The 23,818-nt window shown below is 34.7% G+C and overlaps 1 protein-coding gene across 1 annotated transcript; it reads right to left on the minus strand.

The window, feature by feature from the left end:
• Positions 1-22: 22 nt before the first annotated feature.
• Positions 23-22,267, minus strand: nme9 (NME/NM23 family member 9). Its single transcript, XM_059343434.1, has 17 exons — positions 22,133-22,267; positions 21,986-22,043; positions 20,173-20,276; positions 18,719-18,790; positions 17,291-17,407; positions 13,672-13,756; positions 13,413-13,495; positions 13,218-13,310; positions 10,202-10,356; positions 8,992-9,188; positions 7,906-8,050; positions 7,711-7,818; positions 6,312-6,463; positions 4,689-4,833; positions 2,861-3,123; positions 2,607-2,690; positions 23-327 (listed from the first exon to the last, which is right to left on the minus strand). Exons 1-17 carry the CDS (start codon positions 22,163-22,165, stop codon positions 263-265), a joined length of 1,959 nt encoding a protein of 652 aa, XP_059199417.1. The 5' UTR covers positions 22,166-22,267; the 3' UTR covers positions 23-262.
• Positions 22,268-23,818: the final 1,551 nt, after the last annotated feature.

Raw genomic sequence — 23,818 nt, forward strand, 5'->3', positions numbered from 1 at the left:
AATATCAGTCAGGATATTTTATTACATTATTGGGTTTTATTACATTTTTGATTGACATCATTGCAAATTTTATTTCATTTTCAGGCGTTATTACATCATCAGGAAATTATTACATTATAGGGTGCTACAATCCACCATCTCCATGTCTATTGAGTGTGTAAATGTCAGATATGTGTTTATTTCATGATTCATGAGAGGACAGATGATGCATACTGTTACAAAATAATCCAAAAATACAAGAGAAACTACTAAATGTGCTGATTCAGTGCTCTGGGTCGTCACTTCCTTCAGTCTGTGGGCTGCTAGGATCAGAACTATGTGGCTCACCTGTGAAGTAAAGAGGAAAGTTAGCTCAAGTCTTCTCAATGATAACAACAACAACCACATATTAATGAATTCCCTATACAGCATGGGTCTCAAACTCGCGGCCCGTGGGCCAATTGCGGCCCTTGTGACGTTATTTTGTGGCCCTCACCTTGATATGAAAATTTAATGTGAGTTTAATATGAATGGCACTTAACCGTGTTGTGTGTGGAAGGTCCCTTTATTGCGCAAGCTGGAGCTTTGTTTCACTTGTTTCTATGACGACGTTAACAAAAAGAAAGGCAGCTGCTACCGGACCGTTTATTATCTGCCGAGTTGTTGTTACCGGAAGAAGTGGAAATGTTATGTAATGTCATTTTGTGTCTTTTTTTGGTAATTTTGTGTCTTTTTTTGTGGTAATTTTGTGTCCTATTTTTAGTTATTTTGTGTCTTTTTTTTAATTTTTAATTTTTTAGTAATTTTGTGTCTTTTTTTGGTAATTTTGTGTCTTTTTCTAATAATTTTGTGTCTTTTTTTTCAGTAATTTTGTGTCTTTTTTTCAGTAATTTTGTGTCTTTTTTGGGTCATTTTGTGTCTTTTTATTGGTCATTTTGTCTTTTTTTTTGTTGTAATTTTGTGTCTTTTTAAAGTCATTTAGAGTTTTTTTTCAGTCATTTTGTGTCTCTTTGTTGTCATTTTGATACTGCCTCCAGCGGCCCCCAGGTAATCTGAGTTTGAGACCCCTGCTATACAGAGACATCCTGCAAGCAGTAAAACTGTATTAGATCAAATTCATCATCCACAGGACTCATCAAGGTGAAACATTTTGTCGTTCTCACTGCTACAGAATTGAATCATAAGAAGGTATTGCCCATTTGAATTGAAATGATCCTCAACAATGCAGCATGTTATGATTTACTTCATTCTCCAGACATAGAGACCATAAGAGCCGTTTACATCTCCATTCCAGATGACATTATGAAAACCAATGGCCTCATTTTTCTCTGAATCAGAAGAGGTGCCTCTTCTTGCTCATGGAAACTATCTGAATTGTCAAACAAGAGATGTATCTACTGTACTTCCTCGCTACTCTCAATTCCCAGGACGTAATGCAGTAATTGCGGTGTCCCAATTCAGGAGATGGATCCTTTTGAAAGATGCAGCCTAAACATAGACGCTCTGGACGAATCTGCATCTCCTCCACAAACAAAACTCTTCTCGCCTCACAAAGACCAAAGTGTGTTGTGCTTTCCAGCAAAAACTGTAACATCTGACAAAGTTTAACCCTCTGGGAGCACCCGGGACATTTTCAGCCATATTTGTGATTTTCCAGTTTGATTACATGTAGTGCTGTCAAGAGATTAAAACAATTGAGAGATTAATTAATTATGATCTGTAATGAATTGATCTAATTAATCTATTTTTTAATCTCGCCTAAAAATGAGTGAGGAAAGCCCTCAACTTGAGGTATTTCCGTTTAAATGCATAAAATTATAGTGGCAGATCAAAAGATTGATAAATAACAAAAAAAGAGTGGCATCATAAAGTGATATATTGTTTCTAACAGATTTGAACAGATGTATAAAATAGGCCAATCTTTTTCTGAAATAAATATTGATATGAGAAAAGAAAAATGAATATTACAAAAGAACTAAACATGACAAACCCTAGTAAGGGCAGCAGTATTTGACCATTGTTTTCTTCAATTTCTTGCCAAAAAACAGCTCATAAGAGTTTAATTTAAGAGCTGATATCTAGACATTTTCCATGGTTTTCTTCATAATAACCAAAATCAATATCAAGAAAACCATGAAAATGTCTAGATATCAGCTCTTAAATTAAACTCTCATTAACTATTTTTGTTATCATTATATTTGTCCAAACAAATGTACCTTTAGTTGAACCAGGCATTAAAATGATCAAAAAATTGAAGAAAACAAGGATGGTCTCATTATTTTTCCATGACTGTAGGGAAAGAACTTTTTAAAAACTATATCGATATATGCGATATGATCTAATTCCATATCACATTTAAAAATATATATGAATACATTTTTTATATCGATATATCGCCCAGCCCTATCTGCTTCTACTCCAGCTATATTTTAAATTCATTAAAATGAACAATAAATTGAAGAAAACAATGGTCTAATCATTTTTCTTTCATTGTGACTGCATTAGCCTTTAGGTGGGAACAGCCCTTTGTTTATGATGTATTCAGTCTAGAAATGCAGGATTTGAAGGACTGGGTCCTTGAATAGGGACCGCTAACATGTAATCCTTTCTTCTTACTCCTTCCATACCTTCCTGATGGTTATTGGACATTTCTTCCGTTGGAGATCTTGACATTCCCATGTTTTCATCGGCAGAACTCTCTTGCTCTTTTGCTGCAAGGAATTTAAGAAATGTACAGTATTTTTCACTTGGAGAAATATAGCTTGATATCGCAGGAACAGGGTGTAAAAACCAACAAAATCATCAGATCAAAATTTGTTATTTACTTGGAACCAGATGGCGTGCCAGATGGAAATGGCTGTCACACACATCATATGATTACCTAAAACGCTTGTGTCAGTCTCTCCATCACCGGTGAGCTCTGCGTCTGAGCAGATGTCGCCGAAGATAAAACGGATCTTCTCCTCTGCATGCTGCTCATTTGAGGAGCCGTGGACCGAGTTCTGGAGGATGTCGGAGGCAAAACGGGCCCTCAGAGAGTCTGGGGACGTCTCTTTAGCCTGGTCCGGGTCAGTGGGGCCCATCATGGCTCTCCACTCCTCCACTGCATTCTCCTTGGTCAGGACCAGCATCATACAGGGCCCACTGGAGCAAACGATATCAGGATATTCATGTAACAGACGGGATTCTGTTTAATTCAATCATTTTAAATAAGTTTTGCATTCAGAGAACTGTGCTGCTGTAAAAATATGTATTATATAACATGCAAATACTGCTTTTCACTGGTGTTAGGTTATTTGTTTATTTATTTGAGAAAAAGAATAACAAACATGACAAACTAAATATGATAAACCCTAGTAAGGGCAACATTTATATTTAAAGAATTTTTTTTTTAACTATATCAACATATGCAATATGGTCTAATTCCATATCACATTTAAGAACATATCGATACAATTTATAGCAATATATCGCCCAGCCCTAGGTTATTCATGTAACAGATGGGATTCTGTTTAATTCAATCATTTTAAATTAGTTTCGCATTCAGAGAACTGTGCTACTGTAAAAAAATATGGATTATATAACATGCAAATACTGCTTTTCAGCCTGGTGTTAGGTTAATCCTTAAATACATTTCATAGATTTAAAGTAGCGATTGGACTAAAAGTCATATCCTGATATATTTAGGCTGAATATCGACATACGATATATATCCCGATATTTTTAACGCAAAGTAAGAGAAAATGTTCAGTCAAAGTCAAAGCCGGATATGACATGTCACAGGTAGTTTTATTTATATGTATTATTTATTTACAGTTCATTTAAGTGAACATACATACTGTATAACAACAGGAGTACCTTTTTTTTTTTTTTTTTTTTAAATCAGAGCTCCATAAAGTGCACATTTAAATAAAATAATATCTTAAATAAAAATAGCCTATGAAATAAAATAGGCCAATCTTTTTCTGAAATATATATGAGAAAAGAATAACAAACATTACAAAATAACTCAATATGATAAACCCTAGTAAGGGCAGAATTTACATTTAAAGAAAGAAAAAAATCTAACTATAGCGATATATGTGATATGGTCTAATTCCATATCACATTTAAAAACATATCGATACATCTTTTATATCGATATATCTCCCAGCTCTAGGATATTCATGTAACAGACAGGATTTTGCTTCATTTTGCATGCAGAGAACTGAGCTACTGTAAAAATATGGATTATATAACATGCAAATACTGCCTTTCAGCCTGGTGTTAGGTTAATCCTTAAATACATTTTATAGATTTAAAGTAAAACATTAAGCAGTAGTAACATTCCACAGTTGTTATAATCCTCAATTAAGGCTAAACCTGCGCTGATCCTGAGGAATAGTGACGGCTAAGGTGGTTTCTCAGGCTGAATTGCCGAGCTGCACACATCTTTCTGCCATTGTGTCCAAGCAGTTGTGTAACAGCCAAGTGAAGGGACTAATCGGAGCGGAAGATAACTCTGAAATCTAGATGTGCCGTGGAACAAAGACTGAAATTGAGATGGACTTCCTAGTCACTTGCCTGAGGCTGCCTTGATATTAAGCAGCTAAGATTAATGTTAAAAGTGCTGTTAAAACTTCCAGCGGCAACAGGAATTAGGGCAGGTCTGCTAAGGTCGCTTTGCCCTTCACTCTTGGCTGTTAAGAGAGAGAGAGAGAGAGACTTACCGGCACATGAATTCCACCAGTTGGTTGAAGAAAGGCTTTTCTCTGTGCTCTTTGTAAAACTCCTCAGCCATCTCCCTTGAAAGCACCGTCTTCTTCAGCTGCGTCACAGAGAAACCGCTTCCTCTGATCTCCTGCAAAATCTTTTCTGTTGGAGCGAATAGAAAACAGTATGTGTGATAAACTCAATAATACATCTCAATAAATTAGAATATCATGAAAAAGTTCAATGTTTTTTGTCAATCATTTCAGAAAGTGAAACTCGTACATAATATATACGGCCCGCACCCTCACTTGAAGTGGCCCTCAGTACAACTACATGCATTTGAGCATGAAATCTCATGAAAAGTGCAGTGTAAAAATGCACAAAATTACTTCTTGCAATTAATGTTGGTCTGCTGTTCTTTCACTGATAAAATAAAAATCACAGTAAGTGGTTATTTTTTATTTGCTTCAAACCTTTTGTATTCCTATTTATACTGTTATACATGCATTTGAGCATGAAATATGTTAAGTTAATGCATTGTAAACATATTTAAAATTGCAGTTTCATCATATCTGGTTAAGTGCACGGTCCTATATGTGGCCCTGTGGTAGTGAACATGAAAAACTGTGGCCCCCTGCAGCATTTAAGTTGGCCATCCCTGATATAGATCCATTACGCATAGAGTGAAATATTTCAAGCCTGTTTTTCTTGTAATTTTGATGATTCTGGCTTAGATATAATGAAAACACAAAACTCAGTGTCTCAGTATAAAACTAGAATATTGCTGGTCAGTGTAATCTGCTGGTCCTGGGTCAATGGTGGTTTGGGTCCATGTCCTCTGCTGCTGTTGCTCCACTATGTTTTCTGAAGTCCACAGTCAACATAGCAGCCATCTAGCAGGACATTTAGAGTCTTCATGCTTCTACAAGCTCTTTGGAGATGCTGCTTTCATTTCCCAGCAGGACTTGGCACCTGCCCACATTGGCAAAGGTACCAAAAGCTGCTTCAATGACCCCATAGGAGTCTATGGGCTGTTGTCAAGAGGAAGGTGAGAGACACCAGATGAGCTGAAGGCTGCTATAAAAGCAACATGGTGCTGTAGGCTGATCTCCTCCATGCCACCAAGTATTAATGCAATAATTCATGATACAAAAGGAGCCCAACGAAGTATTGATGTATAGAAATTAAGATACTTTTCAAAAGCCTGACATTTGTGTTTAAAATATCCTTTTTTTATTGATCTTATGTGATATTCTAATTTTCTGATACACTGAGTTTTGTGTTTTCATTATCTCTAAGCCAGAATCATCAAAATTACAAGAAATACAGGCTTGAAATATTTCACTCTGTGTGTAATGGATCTATATAATATACGAGTTTCACTTTCTGAAATAATTGACAAAAATATTGAACTTTTTCACAATATTCAATTTTTTTTTAGATGTACCTTTAAATTCCAAATGTATTACATTATTGTTAAAAAGTGGACATTGTTCATTTTTTCATACAATTGAACCTTCAATATTCTTCAAGCTCACTTTTTCAACCATCTTACCCATTTCTTTTAGCTGATAATAAAAATAGTTTCGTCATTACTTTTATCTATGTAATTCTACCTTAATTTCATTACTTTTAGCTACCTCTGTGCTCCTCCATGGCGTCAGGTTTGATCACTGCCAGTGTTTGCTGTTTGGGGAAGAAGAAGTCGATCTCTCTCTCTGCCTCTTCGTGGCTTTCACTGCCGTGCAGCTGGTTGATGGGCTCGTTCTCCACAGCAAACTGGGCTCTTAGACTGATGAGGGATACTGAAGTCATCTTAACAGCTGTGATCAGACTGTTAGCTCTCAGATAAAGATGATAAAGATGACCTAATATTTGATGGTTTCCTGGATTTAGTTTTTGGATGAAGTGGTGTAATTTATCGTACTCTTCTTCACTCTCACCAACCTGTCTGCTTCTAGGGCTGGGCGATATGGACCAAAAGTCATATCCCCATATATTTAGGCTGAATATCGATATACGATATATATCGCAATATTTTTATAGCAAAGTGAGAGCAAATGTTCAGTCAAAGTCAAATATGACATGTCATGTAGTTTTATTGAAACTGTTTAAGTGAATATAAATACTGTATAACAACAGGAGTACCCTTTTTTTTTTTTTTTTTTTTTTTAAATCAAAGCTCCATAAAGTGCACATTTAAATAAAAAAATATCTTAAATAAAAATAGCCTATGAAGTAAAATAGGCCAATCTTTTTCTGAAATAAATATATTTATATGAGAAAAGAATAACGCACATTACAAAAGAACTAAACATGACAAACCCTAGTGAGGGCAGTATTATTTGACCATTGTTTTCTTCAATTTCTTGTTCATTTTAATGCCTGGGACAACTAAATGCCAAAAAACAGCTCATAAGAGTTTAATTTGAGAGCTGATATCGAGCCATTTTCCATGGTTTTCTTGATAATAACCAAAATCATGTTAAATGTCTAGATATCAGCTATGAAATTACACTGTTATCAGCTATTTTTGTTATCATTATATTTGTCCAAACAAATGTACCTTTAGTTGTACCAGGCATTAAAAGACTGTAGGGAAAGAAGTTTTTAAAAAACTATATCGATATATGCGATATGATCTAATTCCATATCACATTTAAAAATATATCGATACATTTTTTATATTGCCCAGCCCTATCTGCTTCTACTTCAGCTAGATTTTCGACACTTTTAAGATTGTCTTTCACGAAAAACTTAGTCTTGTGACTGCACCACTGTCAGAGAAACTGTTATCTATTGATAACTATCTATCTAGTGTGCCTTCACTTTCCTAATCAAACATTTGTTTTTAATAACCTGCAAACCCTGACAATATTAAAAAGAGGTCAAAAGACAAATACAGAGATCTTAAACAAGCTGACTGATGGATTCATAGTTAAAACTCAAGCGCTTTTGTGCACATATTGGTAATTACTCCACAGTGACTTCTCTGGACTCATTTAATTGTGTAAATGAACAGACACACACATCACTGACCTTTCAGGACTCTCCTCTTTGGCTTTATTAACGTCTGTAGGACCGAGGATGTTCTTCCAGTTTTCCACAGCTCCTGTTCTGGCCAGAGCCAGAGCTAGCACTGGACCACTGTACAGACACACATGTTAGATGTATCTCTGCAGTAACATACTACTACTTAGATTATTGTAAAGCATTTATAACCTTGACCGTTACCTGGTCATGCTTCGGAGCAGGGCAGGGAAGTATTCCTCCTCAACGTGTTGGAAGTAAAACTGTCGGACCTGCTCTTCGCTCAACATCACCTCTCTTTGGAGAGCCACGCTGAAGCCTGACTTGTGGATTTGAGTCAAGATCTCCTCTGCAGAACAATAAAATATGCACTAATTTAATAGTAACATTAATAATACATTTTATTTGTAATGCACTCAACAGACAGCAATGCAAAATCAGAGTGCAGTAACTACATTTTTGGGGTCGAAGGTCAAATAAATTGCCATGATTTTTGAGCATAAAAATTAAAATCATCAATACATGTAGAAATAGGTGTCATATCACTTTCCTACCTGTAACCCATTTGGCTGGCCAGTTTAAAAACGTTAAAAAAAACTTTACAGCAGTTTTTCTCAGTTTCACCCCTTGTGTAGGTACTGCAGTTAGACTTTGTAGGGCAGTACATGTTAAAAGCATAACAGTCTTATGATAAAAATGATTAAAAAGGATAAAACAGCTAAAAAAAATAAATAAAAAGTATACATATATACATACGTACATACACAATCTAAAAAACATCTGGATGGGAGGAACCAAAGGTTTTGCTAAAAAGGAAAGTTTTTAGTCCTTTTTTAAAAGTGTCTATGGACTGTGGTGCCTTCAGGGAGTCAGGAAGGGCGTTCCACAGAAAGCCCTGTCTCCCATGGTGCTGAGTCTTGTTCTGGGTGCCAGTTTATTAGGTACAGGTAGTTAATGCAGTGTGATACAACAGCCCTGCAATACATCATTCCTTTGTTAAAGTTTAAATGTTTCTTTTTTATTGAAATAGCTTTGGTTTAGTCTTGCATTGTATTATCCCCCAATAGTTTTATCTGGATGTAACAATAAACTGGCATAACTGACAATTTTAATAAAGATGGCCATATTCCAATTTGAAAGTAATCAATTTTTCTGCAGGAATCAATTCCCTCATTCAACACCTTTGCAGTGTGAATCAAGAAGCAGTCCCACCGTGTCAATACCAGCCACCTTTGTGTGTGTATCTGCGCTCGCACACGTGTGTACTTGTGTATTTGGCACGCGCCCCACCTCTGTTTTCTCTGGCAACGTCAGGCCGGATGAGAGCCAGTGTCCTCTCCACACGCTCTTCCTCCCCATCCTGCTCTGCTAGCGAGGCCGTCCTAAAGTTGGGGAAGAAGAAGGCGAGCTCCCTGCTGGCGTGGTCCATGTCCTCACTACCGTGCACGGCGTTGAACAGTGTCTGTGTGCCGTATTGTGCCCGCAAGCTGCAGGAAGCCAGGGGGGAGAAAGGAGAGCAGAGCAGATGGTGGCTCGGCTGGAGCTCAACCAGAGAGAAGCAGAATGTTTGGGTGTGTCTGACGGTGCAGGCGAGAATGTGCTGTTTATTTGCTTTCACAGACTTAAGCCTGGGATTGTTTCACACTGTCCCGATCAACAGTGCATGAATAAATGTCTACGCTGTAAACAAAAGTTCTTCTTTACAAAGACAGGAATTTATCTTTTCATTATACCATATCTTACTGTTTTAAAGCCGTTATTAACCCTCTATGGTACGGTAATGCCTGTAAGTTTTGGCCTGTCGGATTTCTACAATGCATGTTTTTGAGTGATGCGATATTTTAAAAAAGAGGGAAGAGTATAGGGAACCAATAGCAACGCTTTAATTTGTCACATGACCTCCAGGAGGCCATATTGAAACCCCTGTTTTACAGACTTTTACAGAGGAAACAGCTTTGCCATTTTGTGCCACAAAAAATCACTCACAACGTCATTTCCTGACAACTCCATCTGGAAAAAAATATATTCCTACTGATATTCCTCATTTTTGATAGTTTCATACACTTAGACTGTTGAAGATATTAATTTCAATGGGTCGTTGGTTCAATGGTGCCTACAGGCAACATTCAACCGGTTAAAAAAACTCCTTTTATAATGTTTTTAAATTTAAAATGTTATGTATTGTACCCTGTTGAAGCTACTGAATCTCTTACACATGTTTATTAAATAAATTATGTTAAAATTAATTTAAAAAACTTTCTTTTTCACTTGCGCACCGTTATGGTACAATGTTGCCTACGGACAACAAACCCCAAAAACTTAAGGTAAAAATAAATAAATAAATAATAATAATTGTAAAATTTCTTTACATTATGTTTATTTAGTCTATTTTAAGACAAAACAAACATTTTTGTCCTAACTGGCATCATAACGCGTACCATAGAGGGTTAATATTTACTCTATTCCTTTCTGAACTGAAGTATTATTCCCAGTAACTAACCTTTCTGGGTTTTCTCTCCGGGCTTCCTCTATATCTGCTGGCCCAATGAACTCTCTCCATGCTGGGACAACATTAGATGAGCCCTCAACCTGAGACAGTACCAGAATATGGGACGGTCCGCCAGACATAAACTGCACCAAGTCCTCAAAGCAAGCCTACAAACCACCATCACACACACAGACAGACAAGAACATACACATGTTAATTAATACAATCAACACATAAAACCAGAAACGTCTTTTCAAGTCTTGAATCACATCTTAAATTTACAAGAAAGAGAGGAAAATTAGTATGAATAACAAGGCATTAATGGTGGAAAGTAACTAAGTGTATTTACTCAAGTACTGTACTTAAGCACAATTTAGAGGTACTTGTACTTTACTTGAGTATTTCCATTTAATGTAACTTTATACTTCTACTCCACTACATTTTGAGGCAACTATTGTTCTCCTTACTCCACTACATTTATCTGACAGCTTTAGTTACTTTTCAGGTCGAGATTTAACATGAATAACATGTTATATAAGACATGTTTTCCATTAAACCTCATAACAGTATATTAAGTAGTTAAAAGGAGCCCTATCTTTACAAAATTAAAACGCTGCTTACATAAATACATCAGTCAAAATAATCTTATAATATATTTGGAATATTTACTGGAATCTCAGTGGGTCAATTCTGCATAACTACATTACATTTAGCTGACGTTTTCAGTCACTTTTTTGTTTGTTTGTTTACTTTAGTTACATGAATATCATGTTACATTTACAGTGATATGATTTTTTAAATAGTTAGACCTCATAACAGTATATTAAGTAGTTAAAATGAGGCTATCTTGAGAAAATTAAAATGCTGCTTACAAAAATTCCTCAATACAAATATTCTAATATATTTAGAATATATAAAACAGTCTGAGTGGGTTTATTCTGCATAACGAGTACTTTTACTTCAGTAAGTTTTGAATGCAGGAGTTTTACTTGTATCTGAGTAATTCTGCAGTGTGGTATTAATACTTTGGTAACACTTTACAATAACCAACTAAGTAATGTTTATAGATGGTTTATAAACCAATTATTAACCATTTACAAAGTGCTATACATATTTAATCTTTAAATGTTTTCAACAAATTTCTTAAAGGTATATGAATCATTTCAAAATCATTATCATACTTAATATGGTGTTAAAAATGTTAAAATGAGTGCAAGTAAAACTATTAATAAACTATGAATTATAATTGAATTGTTTGTTAATGGTAAAATAACTATAAACTTACATTAATAGACCATCTATTTGTCATTTATAAATAATATAGTTAGTTAAACATTAATAAATTATGTATTTACCATTCTAAATGGCCTATATACGGTTTATAAATGATGATTAAACATTAATAATCTGTTTATTATTTATACATGAAGGTTATTGTAAAGTGTTACCAATACTTTTGCCTAAGTAAAGGATCTGAATACTTCTTCCATCACTGCACGGTATATACATATACAAATACAGTACACAGGCGATAATATTCCATTATTGCTTCACCTAGCCACCCTTTTTGTTTCTGAATCTCTGATCATTTAGTCTCATCACAAACCGCGCGATAAGCAAAAAAAAAAAAAGCTGCTTACACTGCAGATCTATTTTGAGCCCCGTACAGAAATGCAGATGGAAGTGTGATGTATTGCAAACTAATTGGAATGATTTTTGCACCGGTCATGACTGCTCTCCCATTAGGATGCCCACTTAGAATTTAAATGGCCCAGACTAACCTCATAAACACACGCCGCACTAATCAGCAGTTTGACTAGCATCTTAATCTCTGCAATGAGAAACAGACATGAGCATCTGTCAAATGTTTAGTCTTTGTTTTGTTGTTGTTTTTTTTCATGCAGTGGTCAATTTTGAGGTTTTGGGATATAACATGTCTTCTTTCAGAATAGTGGGAAAATATTTTACTATATTTGATCCATTTCCACATGTAGATTTCTCCTAAATTAATTTAAAGCCACTGTTCTATTGCAACGCGTAGTACTGGGAACGTAGTCTCAACCACGTCATCTGAGGCTTCGTTACACATTTTCCATGGTTGTCTTGATAATAACAAAATCATCATCAAGAAACCCATGTAAATTGCATGTTTTAGATGAGTACTTACATACTAAAAGGGGGAGATTTCACTCAACCATACCAACAGTGATGGTATTACACTTTTAGGAGGAACGGTCTTCATTTCAGATAGGCTACTCATTATTTTTACATTGAACATGTGATTATCTATAGTCTATAGATGGATATAGTCAGATTGCAAGAGAAATACAAAGTGGTGGTTCTACACAGGGGCCTCCAGGGGCCACTGCCCCTGTGAAGCAGCCCTTGGCCCCTGCTGTGGCCCCTGTGTCAAATTAATAATAAAATGATCAATTTATAACGATGAACGACAGAACAATTCTCACCTATATTTTGTTCAAACAATATCTCATTATACAGAAAAGGAACCCAGAATGTGTACATTGTATAATAGTTTAATTGTGCAATAAAAGCTCATGTATATAGAAAAAAAGATAATTCTCACTGCACTGCACTTTCAAAATAAAAAAAGTAATTGTGCACAAAAATGACAAATGTCATTGTCTTACGAAAATAATTGTTATTGTTGGTAAGTCTCATTGTTTCAATCAATGTATTTGTGTCTTCCAAATATACTTAAATGACATTTTTAAATAGGCTAAAATAAAGGTTTTAAATGCTTAAATATCATATTTGCCGTTCTTTATTGTGCCCCTCTGATTAAACACTGGCCCCTCCTTGGCCCCCACAGTAAAATAGAGAGAATAGAGAGAATACAGTAAGAATTTCAAGCATTTACAAGCACTTTATCCAAAATCCAAGCACTTTTTAAACCTTGAAAATACATTTAAATTCAAGCATTTTCAAGGATTTCAAGCACCCGTACGAACCCTGAGTCTTATCTCTTTGTGCCATTTTTTGCTTTTATTCTATTTTATTCTCATCATACCTCTTCTGCTTTGTGCTGGTAGAAATCTCGAGCCTCTGCCTCTGTCAGCGTGCGCTCCTCGTGGGCCAGGATCTCAAACCCAGCGTCTTGAATCTAGCCGGGGGGGGGGTGATGTCAGGATAATGAACTAATGTCAGCAGGAAAGCTTGAGACAATCTCGTCTTCTCAGAGTGTGAGCAGTGTTTCTTTGTGTACCTTCATAATGATCTCATTTGCCTTGCCGTGAGCAACAGCATCTGGTTTGATGAGAGCAACTGTGTAGGACTTACTGGCAGGAACTAGAGGAGAGAAGAACAGCTTGAGTGATGATCAGTAATGCAGATGAAATTGTGAACAGAATCGTGATGACGCTGCTGAACAACAGTGGTAATCACGGTAATGACAACATTACCAGCAATATTACTAATGACAAATTAAATTGACAGCTAATTTAATTATACAGTTGCCACAGTACCAATTATGCTGTCTTCATTCTCGGACTGCTGTGGTGTCTCCTCTTCCTCTTTCCTCTCATCATCCACCAGACCGTCATCTTTAACCTGATGGACAAAATCACATAAAAATGATCCATGATCTTTTCAAATGGTAAAGACTTGACATCCAATTTGCTAAAATAAGACAGTACAAGGTAATCAAATTGAAAGGGTAACAGCTTATAAATATTTAAGGATCACTATTGATCAGAAGCTGTTATTTAAACCCCATATTGAAATAGGGCTGGGCGATATGGACCAAAAGTCATATCCCGATATATTTAGGCTGAATATCGATATACGATATATATATCCCGATATTTTTGTCGCAAAGTGAGAGCAAATGTTCAGTCAAAGCCAAATATGACATGTCACAAGTAGTTTTATTGAAACCGTTTATTTAAGAGAACATAAATACGGGATAACAACAGCAGTACCTTTTTTAATCATAGCTCCACAAAGTGCACATTTAAATAAATAAAAAAAAAAACTTAAATAATAATAGCCTATGAAATAAATTCAGCTAATTTTTTTATGAAATAAATGTATTGATATGAGAAAAAAATAACGAACATTACAAAAAAACTACATATGGCAAACCTCTAGTAAGGGCAGCATTTATATATAAAGAAATATTTGAACTATATCGGTATATGCAATATGGTCTAATTCCATATCACATTTAAAAATATATATTTTTTATATCGATATATCGCCCAGCCCTATATTGAAAGCCTTGTGACAAAACTGAAACTAAAATTAGGATTCTTTTTCAGAAACAAATCTTGTTTCTCCTATCGGTCAAAGAAATATTTGATTACTGCAACTTTCTACGGTGATCTGCTTTATATGAATGCAACTAATCAGAGCCTTAAGAAGTTGGACTGTGTTTATCATTGTGCTCTGTTTCATTACTGGTTTGGGAAATCGTACGCATCATTATATCTGTATGCCACGGCTGAAATGCCGTCTTTGTATGTTCTCAGGCTCTCTCATTGGTTAGTTTTTATCTATAAATCTATTCTTTGGTTGCTTCCCTCTTACCTGTGTAAATACATGTGTAGAAACAAAACTCAACATGGTCTACGCTCGCAAAATATTGTACAGATTCTGGTGCCAAGAGTGAGAACTGAGTTATGTAAGAAAGCTTCTAGTTACGCCCCTTTATCATGGAACAATCTGCAAAAGGAATTTAAATTATCTGAATTGATCACAATCTGTGAATTCAAATCGATTCTAAAGGACAAAGAAATCTCTTCCCTTGGTCAGTGTGATTGCTCCTTATAAGTCTCTACTGAGGCTCCTTCAGTGTTGTTGTAATGTTGTATTTGTATTTAATTGTTTATGATAACTGTGTTTAAATGTTGTAACTTGTCTCTTTTTATGCTGCTTTCTTGGCCAGGTTGGATTGTTTAATCTCAATGAGACTTTTACCTGGTTAAATAAAGGATATATATATATATATATATATATATATATATATATATATATATATATATATATATATATGTATATATATATATATGAAATATATATATATATATATAAAACACTCAACATGAATTGGAGCCTAAACGATAAAGGCTCTCTGAGACCGGTACCAATTAAGAGGAAAATAAGAGGAAACATTCATAGATTGCTACTATTGCTGCCAATATAATGAATGTTTTGATCTGGAATGAAAATAGACCCTATCTATGTGGATTGTACACTTATTTCTCCCATATGACTACACAAAGCTACCCAGAAGGATGCTTTCTAAAATAAATACCTTTTATTAAAGAATGTTTTGCTTTATTATACATATAAATATACTCAAATAACTACATATAAATAGACAAGGTATTACATTCTCAACCATTAATGAAAAAGGGGCTGAGAAAATAAAAAATGATTAAAAAAAGGCTAAATAAACAGTTAATGTTCAGTATCAGTCAATTGCAGACCATAAATAAATGAAAAATAATTAGCTAACACCATTTCTAAATCACCTGTTTTCTGTTTTTATACATCCATAAAAAAAGCATTAATTCAACTCATATCAGAAAACATATCCATAATAGGTCAATATTGCTTAAATTTGGGTTTAGTAAAAAACAACTTGCATACATACTTTTTTGTGTGACTAAAGTACAGCTGCAGCTACTGATTATTGTAATATTCATTAACCTGCCAGTTATTATCTCAATTTAATTGTTTGATTTAGTCATAAAATAGTGAAAATGGTTATCTTGGTAGGGTGATTTCTACAAAGAGCTTGTTTTGTCTGACCAACAGTGCAAAAAAGATTTTTTTCTTTTCTTTTAGGACGAAGAAAAGCAGTAAATGCTCATATTTGAGAAGCTGGAACCAGATAATGTTTGGTTTTCATTTGCATCCAATGGACTTGGACTGCAACTTGATTTATGCTGATTTATGAGTGTGTTTGTCTGTACAGTTTGTCTTGGCAACTTTTTTAGTCTCTTTTCTCTGTCTGTGTGTATGCTGGCGAGTGTATTGTGGTTGGTGGTTTCGACTTGGGTTTATTGTCTTCAGTTGTCTTTTGTATATAAAAGTTCAGAATAAAAAAAAAGAAACAACATTAGTTGCTGATTAATTTTCACTCAGTTGACTTATTGATGAGTTGACTAACAGGAAGGTATTCAGACATGCCACAGTAGTCTGCAAAACTAATAAAATCACTTTTTCAGTCTCAGGGTCATGGACACAGACACAACTGAGTCATTGTTAATGTTATTAGCAGCACTGGTACTTTTCCAACTATGACAAATCAAAATCTCTGCTGTGAAAAAGGCCCTATTGTTTCAGCTTCAATTTTTGTTGTTGTTTTTCTTCAATTTCTTGTTCATTTGAATGCCTAGTACAACTAAAGGTACATTTGTCTGGACAAATATAATGGTAACAACAAAAATAGCTCATAAGAGTTTAATTTGAGGGCTGATGTCTAGACATTTTCCATGGTTCTATTGATAATGATTTTGGTTATTATCAAGAAAACCATGGGAACTGTCTAGATATCAGCTCTTAAATTAAACTCTTATGAGCTATATTTTGGCATTTGCACGTTTAAATAAAAATAATATTTTAAATAAAAATAGCCTATGAAATAAAATAGGCCAATCTTTTTATGAAATCAATATATGTATATATATTATAAGAAAAGCATAACAAACATTACAAAAGAACTAAATATGACAAACCCTAGTAAGGGCAGCACTTATATATACAGTCATTGAAAAAAATATTAGACCATTGTTTTCTTCAATTTCTTGTTCATTGTAATGTACAACTAAATGCCAAAAAACAGCTGATAAGATGATTAATCGAAAACCATTAATTAAGAAAAACATGGAAAATGTCTAGATATCAGCTCTTAAATTAAACTCTTATGAGCTATTTTTGTTGTTATCATTATATTTGTTCAAACAAATGTACCTTTAGTTGTAGCAGGCATTAAAATGAACAAGAAATTGAAGAAAACAAGGGCCCAATCATTTTTTCCATGACTGTACGAATGTATGAATGGGTGACGTTGCATGTGAATCAATGTGTGTGTGTGTGTGTGTGTGTGTGTGTGTGTGTGTGTGTCTTACTGCTCACCGCTCTGCGTTCTCCTCCTTGCTCCAGGACCAACTTCTCCTTGCCCAGTTCCTCCACAATCATCCTCTGAAGAAGAGGAGCTTTAGCGCCTCGCAGCACCGCCACCAGCTCCCCACCCTGTTCATCACACAACAACAACAACAACAACAACACTCTTTGATTACCATTTTAAGGATTACTTCACGCCCAAACATATCATTTGTACATCAATTACCGATTCTGTATTATTCATTCTCTTTTATCCGAACTGTGCTCATTCCTGAAAATATACTCTTATTTTTTATTATATTTTTTTGACTCTAGTCTACTCTTTTGTATCTAGCTTACAGTGCCCTTCTGTAGTCAAAGCATCTGTGGAAGTCAACACTTTACTTAAAGAAATACTCAAAGGATCATTTATATATCGATTTCTCACCCCGTTACCTTTAATTCTCGAAGAAAACTTTTCTCACATGCCTCCAGGGTCAACCAGGAATCCACAAACAGAGAAGATCCTTGACGAATTGAAGTAAAAGGGGCACATTAAACAAAAGCAAAACTATATCAAAACATCAGTTTACTAACTCTCACATAACTTGCGGCAGTATAATCCAAGTTTAATTGATCCAGTCGTATGCTGTTAAACACTGCCCCCACTTCTTTAATTCATCAAAAATCTTCCAGTTTTTGGATTCTTCATTCACTGTGGAGGCATGTGAGAAAAACAAAGTCAACACAGAATCGTGTGAATGAAGAATCCAAAACTTGGATATACTGCACAAGTTATGTGAGAGTTAGTAAACTGATGTTTTGATATAGTTTTGCTTTTGTTTAATGTGCCCCTTTTACTTCAATTCGTCAAAGATCTTCTCTGTCTGCTGATTCCTTGTTCACCATGGAGGCATGTGAGAAAGTTTTTCTTCAAGAATTAAAGGTAACGGGGCGAGAAATCGATATATAAATGATCCTTTGAGTATTTCTTTAAGTAAAGTGTTGACTTCCACAGATGCTTTGACTACAGAAGGGTACTGTAAGCTAGATACAAAAACCCCATGAGTCAAAAAAATATAATAAAAAATAGGAGCACAGGTTCAGGAATGAGCACAGTTCGGATAAAAGAGAATGAATAATACAAATGAAATAATGGGCAGGATATTGCATCACCTCCGGAGAGATCACGACTCTATTCACATCTTTATTTCCTGGCCTACATCCTTCCACCTCTAAGCATTGTAGAGTCAGAATAAAAGGGAGAAAGAGACTAAATCAACAGATTACTGTAGAAATAACGAGTGGAAAATATTAAGACAGAAATTGAATAAAAAAGGACAAAAGGAGACAAAACAAAGAGCTGATGGCTCACATATATGCTGAAGCATAAACACATTTTATTGGACAAGCAGGCAGACACACAGTATATGCTCTACACACACACACACACACACTCACCCCATAGAAGAGGAAGGTGGGCTCGCATTTACCACGATATTTCTCCAAAGCATCAATGCTGTCTGCCTCGGCCTGCAACACAAACAAGTTTAAGGCTGCCTGCCACTCACAGATATTACTTTTAACCCTCTATGGTACAGTGTTTCCCTCAGACAACATTCCCATTTTTGGCCTGTCAAATTTCTACAATGCATCTTTTTGAGTGATGCAATACTTTAAAAAAGAGTGAAGAGTATAGGGAACCAATAGCAATGATGTAATTTGTTACATGATCTCCGGGCTTTGCCATTTTTCACAAAAGATATATTCCTACTAATAGGAGAGTAAACCTTCATTTTCGATAGTTTCATGCGATTTATCTTCTAATTAAATAATGGAAACTTGTTAAAATGCAACTGTTGCCCTGAGGCAACAACATACCATTATGGAAAGTTGCTATGTTGCCTCAAGGGAAAAATGAACTATTAAGGAATCATCATGGCAGCATGAGATATATGTAGCGTGTGTTTAGGTATATATATAATGATCAAAAACATACCAATCATCATAATTTTGTTTTGATCTTTACAATTTAACAAAGATATATTTGACGTTGGTTGCAGTAAAGTAAAGTTCAGGCTATTACTATACCCAACATACCCATTTTTGGCCTGTCAAATTTCTAATGTTTTTGAGTGATGTGATACTTTAAAAAAGAAGGAAGAGTATAGGGAACCAATAGCAATGCTTTAATTTGTCACATGACCTCCAGGAGGTCATATTGAAACCCTATTTTACAGACTTTTCCAAAGGAAACAGCTTTGCCATTTTGTGCCACAAAAAATCACTCAAAACGTCATTTCCTGGCCCTTTTCCATCTGGAGAAAAATATATTCCTACTGAGATGTGAGTAAACCTTAATTTTTGATAGTTTCATACACTTAGACTGTTCAAGACATTCATTTCAATGGGTCAATGGTTCAATATTGAAATCCTATTTTGCAGACTTTTCCAAAGGAAACAGCTTTGCCATTTTTCACAAAAAAATATATTCCTACTAATAGGAGAGTAAACCTTCATTTTCGATAGTTTGATGCAATTTATTTTCTAATTAAATAATGGAAACTTGTTAAAATGCAACTGCTGCCCTGAGGCAACAACATAACATTATGGAATCAGCATGGCAGCATAAGATATCGGTAGTGTGTATATATATATATATATATATATAATGTTCAAAAGTATACCATAGTCTACTATTATAGTGAACTTTATGTCTTATTTGCTTATAATTTCCACATATGGCAACAGGCAATGAACCCCAACCCCCCAAAAAATTGTTTATTTAGTCTATTTTAAGACAACAAAACACTCCAAACAGTTTTTTCCTAACTGGCATCATAATGCCTACCATAGAGGGTTAACATAGAGGATTGATCTAAATTGTTGACATTTTAAGTTCACTTGAGACTTACTGTGGCAAAGTGCAATAGGTCGTCACCCAGTTCGTTCTTTATTTTCCGTAGGAGACTAACCACAGCTCGACACGGCCCACACCACTGCTGGTAAACATCTACAACTAGAACAGAGACAGAGAGGTGGACTGGTGTAAACATTCAATCTGCAGTAATCCCAGTGAACACAGTGGGGCAGCAGCATACAATAAATTACACTGAGAGTGACAGAGATCATTCACACACTGGTTTTCTCTCTCTTAAATAACTGTATAACAGTATTGGACTGATTCCTAGCCAGGGTTGGGTGGTAAAAGATTACATGTAATTGTATTTAATAATATAAGTCATTATAATCATCCAGCCTTACATTTGAAAATAAAGCACAATTAGATGGCAGTAACATTGTCATGATTTAATTATGCCTGATTCCAACTTTTATACATGTCAATCTTTTTAATTATGAAACTTTTTTAATGATAATGCCAGTTTTGTTCATGGTGACTTAACTAATCGCCTATTTGTTTTTGTTTGTTAATGATTATTTAGGGATAATGGGAGTTTTTTCCACCTTTTTAATAACATTGAAGATAAACATTTTGTGTAAGTATCCCTCTTACATTACAAGAGCAAAATCTTCCATTTGGCTTTTCATTTAAAAAAAAATCAGCAGTAACAGAAATGTACACAAAGAAACAGCATCCTTCATGTTGTAGCTAGAATACACAGAATACACCTGTGGTTTGTGCCAGTACTGTTTTTGTATGGTTTTGACTTAACCAACAGTAGATGCTGAATACTCAAAGGGCAATTTTATTTGCATTTAAAAGGTTTTGTGATATTTAAAGATATTTTCTGTCTGTGTCCATTTTCTAGAATAAATTGCATTATTTCCCATTTACATTTCATTTATTGGATCTCCATTAGCACCAGCACATTAGCATAGCTATTCTTCCTGGAGTCCAAACATTAAGTCAAAATGTCCCTTCTCCAAGATCATCAACAAAACAAAAACAACCACAACAACAATAACAACAACAACAACAACACCAGTCAATACAGTCACAACACATATTCAGTCATGGACACTGACAAACATGTATCACAAGACATGATGCAACACTTGTACAGTACAAATAAGAGTCCATACACAACATACAAACAGATACCAAAAATATAAATAAATAAAAGACAAAAAAAAGGATAGTCTCACAGGATAGAAAAATTGTTTATACATTTCCAATGTTTGATTTAGAAGTAATTAAAAGTAATCCTTAAATATTCAGATTAGATTACATTTTTTTAATGAAATTCATCTGTATGCACTGCAAAAAAGGGTAGTCTAAAAACAAGATAAAAACACTAAATCTGAGGGAAATGATCTTCTATTTTAGCTGCATGGACAGATCATTTCATTTGACAAGATTTCTTAGATTAAGATTATTAAATCTAGAAATAAGCATGTTGTACGCTTAAAATAAGACATTAACTCTTAAAACAAGATATATTAATGCTGAAAGCAGCCATGAACTGGCCCGTGCAGAGTGCACTGCACATTATTTGTTTCTTACCAAGATAAAAAAACAACAACTTTAGATTTAGAAGTGTTAGATAATGTATCTTGTTTTAAGAGTAATTTCTTATTTTAAGCGTTCAACATGCTTATTTCTAACAATCTTTATTTAAGAAATCTTGTCAATTGAAATTATCTGTCCATGCAGCAAGATAATTTCCCTCAGATTTAGTGTTTTATCTTGTTTTTAGACCCCTTTTTTTGCATTACATTACAGACATTTCAAAGTTGACCAAACAGTATGGAAAGCACAGTTCTTACCTGTTAAACCTTTGGTTGAAAGCATCTCCTCCCATTGCTCCTGGTTTGTGACAGACGCCTGTATAAGAATAAAATTAATTAATATGAGAGCTTCATAACATAAAGTTACTTTAAAACATAAAGGAGGCGCCATGTTGTTTGTCCAACCTGCAGACTCGCTTCTTTCTTCTTGCCTGCCATTTGATTAGTGCGTCAAATTAATAGAGCATATCTGAAAGAGCTATCAAATGATTCAGCTTTAATTAAATGAAATATTAGTATGTCGGGTGTCTAATCGTGTTACCAGCTCCTCTGATACTGCTCGCGCTTGTTTGGGCCCTCGGTTGCCAAGCAACGGCGCCTTCCGCTGAGGTGTAATCATGTGATTGAGGTGAGATATTTATAGTATTTAACTTCCTGTTAGCTTGTGATGTCACTATTAATTAACACCAAACAGCGCATATTTTGTCATTGGTGACACATGATGGTGGAAGTGAGCTCTTCTCTCCGCTGCCCCCAGGTGGCGCTGTTACAAACTATTTACACTCATGGAAAAACATATTACAGCAGGGGTCTCAAAGTCGCGGCCCGCGGGCCAATTGTGGCCCTCGTGACGATATTTTGTGGCCCTCACCTTGATATGAAAGTTTAATGTGAGTTTGAATGGTACTTTACCATGTTGTGTGTGGAATGTTATGTAATGTAATTTTGTGTCTTTTTTTTGTAATTTTGTGTCTTTTTTTTAATTATTTTTTTTTAGAAATGTTGTGTCTTTTTCTAATAATTCTGTGTCTTTTTTTGTAATTTAGTGTATTTTGGGGGTCATTTTGTGTCTTTTAAAAGTAATTTAGTGTTTTTTCAGTCATTTTGTGTCTTTTTTGGGGTCATTTTGTGTCTTTTTAAGTAATTTCGTTTTTTTCTGTCATTATGTGTCTTTTTTTTAAGTAATTTTGTGTCTTCTTTCTTTTGGTCATTTTGATACTGCCTCCAGCGGCCCCCAGGTAATTTGAGTTTGAGACCCCTGTATTAGACCATTGTTTTCTTCAATTACTTGTTCATTTTAATGCCTGGTACAACTAAAGGTACATTTGTTTGGACAAATATAATGACAACAACAAAAAAGCTAATACGAGTTTAATTTGAGAGCTGATATCTACATTTTGAGGAAAATATTGTATTTTTTAATCCACTACATTTAGCTGACTTTTCAGGTCGAGATTTAAAATGAAAAATGTGATCAATTTGAATTGATTAGACTTCTTTTAATTACCTCATAACAGTTTATGTAGTAGTTAAAATGCTGCTTTACATAAATGCCTGAATAATAATAATCCAATAAAATATTTGGAATATATAAAACAATCTTAGTAGGGCCATTCTGCATGAGTACTTTTTAATGCTGATACTTTTGTACTTCTATTGAAATAAGCAGTGGTCGAAGAAGTATTCAGATCCCTTACTTAAGTAAAAGTACTAATACCACACTGTGAAATTACTCCACTACAAGTAAAAGTCCTGCATTCAAAAGTAAATAAAGCTGTCAGCTAAATGTAGTGTCGGAAAAACTACAATATTTGCCTCAAAATGTAGTGAAGCAGAAGTATAAAGTTACATAAAATGGAAATACTCAAGTAAAGTACAAGTACCTAACTCCTTTTTGACATACACTCACTTGAAAACTAGACAAGATATACGATGTTCAAACTTTTCTATTGTAAATTCATACCTTGCCATGTTGCAGAAAGGTTGAGACAGGGGCACACTTACCACTGTGTTACATCACCTTTTTTTGACAACCCTCAGTTAGTGTTAAATAACTGAGGACACTAGTTGTTTAAGTTTTGAAAGTGAAAT

Source organism: Centropristis striata, chromosome 10 (assembly GCF_030273125.1).
Source record: "Centropristis striata isolate RG_2023a ecotype Rhode Island chromosome 10, C.striata_1.0, whole genome shotgun sequence".
Classification (NCBI taxonomy): domain Eukaryota; kingdom Metazoa; phylum Chordata; class Actinopteri; order Perciformes; family Serranidae; genus Centropristis; species Centropristis striata.